The sequence below is a fragment of the Eucalyptus grandis genome, chromosome 2 (assembly GCF_016545825.1).
Source record: "Eucalyptus grandis isolate ANBG69807.140 chromosome 2, ASM1654582v1, whole genome shotgun sequence".
In the NCBI taxonomy this organism is placed as follows: domain Eukaryota; kingdom Viridiplantae; phylum Streptophyta; class Magnoliopsida; order Myrtales; family Myrtaceae; genus Eucalyptus; species Eucalyptus grandis.
The window spans coordinates 34,206,336-34,211,032 of record NC_052613.1 but is presented as its reverse complement, the minus strand read 5'-3'; the positions used below and the strand labels follow the sequence as shown (position 1 = coordinate 34,211,032).

Here is a 4,697-nt window from a genome sequence, read left to right as displayed (position 1 = left end):
CGACAGCCATCGTGACAAGTACAAGCAATGATGCCTATAAAGTTCCGACCGAATTTGATGACCGCCACACAAGTACAAAATGTCACCGATCCTCTGAGTCTGAATTGGACCTCAAAGAACTCTACCACTGTCTGGTATATATACTTCCACTTCATGGAATTGCAATTGCAAAAGGGTCAATTCAAAGAACTCACCGTATATGTACAAGACGAATTCGTGGAAACTGTCATGCTCGAGAACCTAAAGCCAGTCACCGTAGCCTCATTGCCCATAAGTGGAAATAATTTGAACTTCACTATTAGTGCGACGGCCCGCTCTAGTCTGCCACCGCTCCTCAATGCCATCGAGTTTTTCACTGTGGCGCAGCTTCCAAATTCACCGACTTTTCTTGATGATTGTATATTATCTATGCTTCCACTTAATTTTTTTTTTTTTTTGATAATCTTTGATTTCCTTATGATTTTAGCTATGTATGTGGTGGTTTAGTTAATGCCGTGTATGACATCAAGAAAGCATATGGGGTGATGAGAGCAAGTTGGCAGGGTGATCCATGCGTTCCTACACAGTACTCATGGAATGGTCTGAATTGTAGCTATGATAGTTCTCCAAGAATCATCTCATTGTAAGTCTACAAAAACATATTTTCTGTGACACAATGCTGCATTAGAACTGCACAAGTCTCGAAAGATAAGTTTACTTGACAATAACTATAGTACAGATTGGTAATACATCATGTGAAAAAGGAAGATTTTGAAATTTAAGACTCTAAATTGATGCCTTCCATGTTGAACGTTTTAAGCGGTGGGATTTTACTCTAATCGAGTTAGCTGCTGATGTGCAGGAACCTGAGCTCTAGTGGACTGAATGGACTTATAGCTACATCGATCTCCAATTTGACAGCAGTTGTATCCCTGTATGCATTAGCAGTTTTTCTTTCATTTTACTTAATTTGAACAGAAAGAGAATGGACAACACTAAGCCCCAAAAAAGCAGCATACTTCTTTATCATTAGCACAATGTTCATTATCTATCTTATCCTGTTCTATACATTTCAATAAGTACATGCAAATGAAGTTTCTTAGTACTTTTTTGGCTTATGTTCAGGGATTTATCCAACAATTCATTAACTGGGTCCGTGCCAGACTTTTTAGCACAAATGCCGAGCTTGAGAGTTCTGTGAGTCACTGAGCTTTTGATGGAACTATTATGTGTGGTTATCTAGCTCGAGTAAATGGCTGTCAACTTCTAATCATGGATATTTGCAGGAATTTAAGTGGAAACAACTTGAATGGCTCTCTTCCTAGAACTCTCTTGAAGAAGAAGGCAGATCGATCGTTGCTACTAAGGTTCGCTCATTGCCACACTAATGTAACACAACCTTAATCGCTTATTATTGTCAATACAATCTGCATCTTCGTTCTGTACGTTGCTGCTCACAATGAAGAATGAAAAAGATGAAAGTGATACTTGCCTATTTTTAGTTTTTTATTTTGTCAACTTGTGTATGTAATACACACAGGGTGGGATATCCATGAATTCATGCCCTAATCTTCTGGCATTGACATGTACTATCGACATTCTTCGACAGCTTAGATGGAAATCCAAATCTTTGCCAATCAGACAATTGTCCAACCAACAATGTGCAGCCAAAGAAAAAGGGCATATCTGTTGCTCCAATCATTGCATCGGTCACAGCTGTTCTGGTGTTGATTTCATTGGGAGCTCTTGCAGTATTGTGGATAATCAAAAGAAGACAAATCCAAAGTAACTCTTTTGCATATTGCATGTGCAAGGAAAATCAAAAGTTTCACATGTGATTTTGTCAGTCCGAGTCGGGTTTTGAACCCCAAACTGGTTAGCTAGTCCAATTGCTCGTGGCCCTTTGCACAATTGGGCCTGGAAAAAGTAAACATGGCACACCGACTTGACCTCACTCACGTAATCATGTTTCTATGTCATCACTGTTTTATGTTCAAAAACTATGCACATGTTATTGGTTAATGATATCATAATTGCAACACCGCTTACTCACAATTCACGTAAATAAAGGCATTTCAAGGTATGCTTCATTTGGTTGAGGTTACTCGGTTTGCTCTCTCTGGTTTGTTTTTCACGACACAGTCTCTTCTTAGAATAAGTCATTACATATTTTTTTCAAAAAGGCTCTGTTTGCAGTGAAGAGATATGATATCAAAGTGAAGATCATGACCTGATAACTTTTTTCTCCAGAGGGTGCTGCTATTACTACTACCACCACTTTTGGAGGATCTACCGGGACACTAAGGTTGTCAAAAAATCAACATTTTACATCCACTGAGGTTGCAAGAATTACTGATAACTTTAGAACAGTAATTGGAGAGGGAGGATTTGGGAAAGTTTACTTTGGCAGGCTTGACAATGGCACTGAAGTCGCAGTAAAAATGTTATCCCAATCATCAAAGCAAGGCTACAAGCAGTTTCACACAGAGGTTCGAAACATTACTGCAGCTAGAATCGATGTGTCATTTTTTCAATTTTTTGGCAGTTCTACTCATAGCAAGTTCTGATATCTTGACGTGCAGGCCCAACTCCTGATGGTCGTTCACCATAGAAATCTGGTTTCACTAATTGGATATTGCGAAGAATTTGAAAACATGGCGCTGATTTACGAATTCATGTCCAACGGAAATGTGCGGCAACATTTGTCAGGTTTGTCTGATATTCCCTTTTCCAATAGCACGATATATGTCGAGATAATTTTATCTCAATACCGTTCTTTGATAGTTCAGACTTTTGGATTAATTGGTCAATTTAGATATTCAGAATAGCACCATGGAAATGAAATTGACTTTCTCAGCGAACGAATACAATAGCGAACAAGCTTTACACCTTTCATGAATACTCCTTAATTCTCTACTTTCAAGCAGCACACAACCCAAATGTTTTGAGTTGGAGCCAGAGACTACAAATCGCAATCGATGCAGCTCAAGGTACATAAAGTAGATCGATGACATCTTTGTTCACATTTCCACAAGTTAAGCTACCCGATACATTTCGTCAAGTTTTTCCTGCTGGTGTGCAGGGTTGGAGTACCTGCATAACGGCTGCAAACCTCCTATTATCCATAGAGATCTAAAGACCCCCAATATTTTACTAAACGAGAACATGCAAGCAAAGATTTGTGATTTTGGATTATCAAAAGCATTTGTAAGGGAGCAGGATTCTTATATTTCGACTTGTCCAGCAGGGACGCCTGGTTATCTCGATCCGGAGTAAGTGACTCAAAATTTCTGAATACAAAGACTTTTCCATTCCACCTATGAAGTAGAATAACTGTACTAATTTTGACCAGCACGAGAGGCCCATACATCTATTCATACATGTTTATGTTGGATAGACGTGTCTAAGTACATTTTAGTGAAGGCAGCTTGGGCAATTGTTGTACTAATCAAAGCAGAAATTCCTTTTGAATCCTCAGATTTCATATACTTGGACACTCGAGCCAGAAGAGCGACATATACAGCTTCGGCATAGTTTTATTTGAGTTAATCACAGGCCACCCTGCCATTATAAAAAGTCCGGAGGGCAGCATGCACATACTTCAGTGGGTAACTCCACTCATAGAAAGAGGGGACATCCAAAGCATTGTCGATCCGAGGTTAAATGACCAATTCAACATCGGTTCTGCACAGAAAGCGGTGGAAATAGCCATGTCGTGTGTACCAACGAAAGTGGTCCAAAGGGCAGACATAAACCGTGTTTTGTCGGAACTAAAAGAATGCTTGACGGTGGAGATCAGTTCAGGAAGAAGCCAAAGAATGGGAAATAGTAAGAGTAGTGAGTTTGATACAACCGCAATAGAGCTTGATAGTCCTCCGTCTGCACGTTAACTATACTTCGTACATGGGGTTATCATGTCTAGATTCTTTGCAAGGAAAATGTCTAAAAAAATCTTAAATTTATTGTATTTTCGTTAATTCACACCTAAACTTTTTAATTATACCAAGTCATAAATCATTTTCACATTTTGTCAATTGAGTCTATTTGATCAATTTTGACTAGAAATTGCTAACGTGGACACCGGCCTTCCTACGTTGCACAGCCAGCATTGAGATGGACAAGTTTAATTCTTTGATATTTATTTCAATTTTTTTTTTTTTTTTTCTTTTCTTCTCTTTTCCTTCTTTTTTTTTGGACCCTCGCCTACCGCAAAAAGAAAAATGTAAAGAAGGAAAAGAAAAGAAAAAATAATTAATAAAATAATTATAAAATGGGTTAATATCTTGAAGAACCCCAAACTGGTACGCTTGTGACAAATTTACCCCAAACTATTTTTTTGACCATGAAAAACCCTAAACTGGTAAACTTGTGACAAATTTACCCCGACTGACTATAAAAAACCATAAATTTGTACATTTATGACAAAATTTACCCCAAACTAATTTATTCGACTACAAAAAACCATAAACTGGTAAATTTGTAACAAATATACCCTATGCTAAATTGGATTAATACCACAAAAAAATCATAAAAATTGTAAACTGTGACAAAAGGAGTGTAAAATCCTAAATTGGTATACCAGTTAACTGTCACGTGTTATTTAACTTAATAATTTGACAATAAAATTTAACAAAAATTAACATATGGTAAATTTGTCACAAGTGTACCGGTTTGGGGTTTTTGGTGGTCAAAAAATAGTTTGGGGTAAATTTGTCACA

General features: G+C 37.7%; 1 protein-coding gene across 1 annotated transcript; it reads left to right on the top strand.

Annotated features, from left to right (window-relative positions):
- Positions 1–487: 487 nt before the first annotated feature.
- On the top strand, positions 488–3,892 carry LOC104423767 (receptor-like protein kinase At3g21340). The gene is made up of 10 exons (XM_039307801.1): positions 488–622; positions 842–913; positions 1,105–1,176; positions 1,266–1,346; positions 1,589–1,764; positions 2,230–2,468; positions 2,562–2,688; positions 2,907–2,969; positions 3,062–3,251; positions 3,458–3,892. The coding sequence occupies exons 1-10, from the start codon at positions 525–527 to the stop codon at positions 3,867–3,869; spliced, it is 1,530 nt and encodes a 509-aa protein (XP_039163735.1). The 5' UTR covers positions 488–524; the 3' UTR covers positions 3,870–3,892.
- The last annotated feature ends 805 nt before the right edge of the window (positions 3,893–4,697 follow it).

Excerpts from the sequence above, each read along its gene's own strand:
- LOC104423767 (XM_039307801.1), top strand. The coding sequence starts at position 525 with ATGAGAGCAAGTTGGCAGGGTGATCCATGCGTTCCTACACAGTACTCA. Across the intron at positions 914-1,104 it reads TTGACAGCAGTTGTATCCCT|GGATTTATCCAACAATTCAT; the intron begins GTATGCATTAGC and ends GCTTATGTTCAG. Across the intron at positions 3,252-3,457 it reads CCTGGTTATCTCGATCCGGA|ATTTCATATACTTGGACACT; the intron begins GTAAGTGACTCA and ends TTGAATCCTCAG.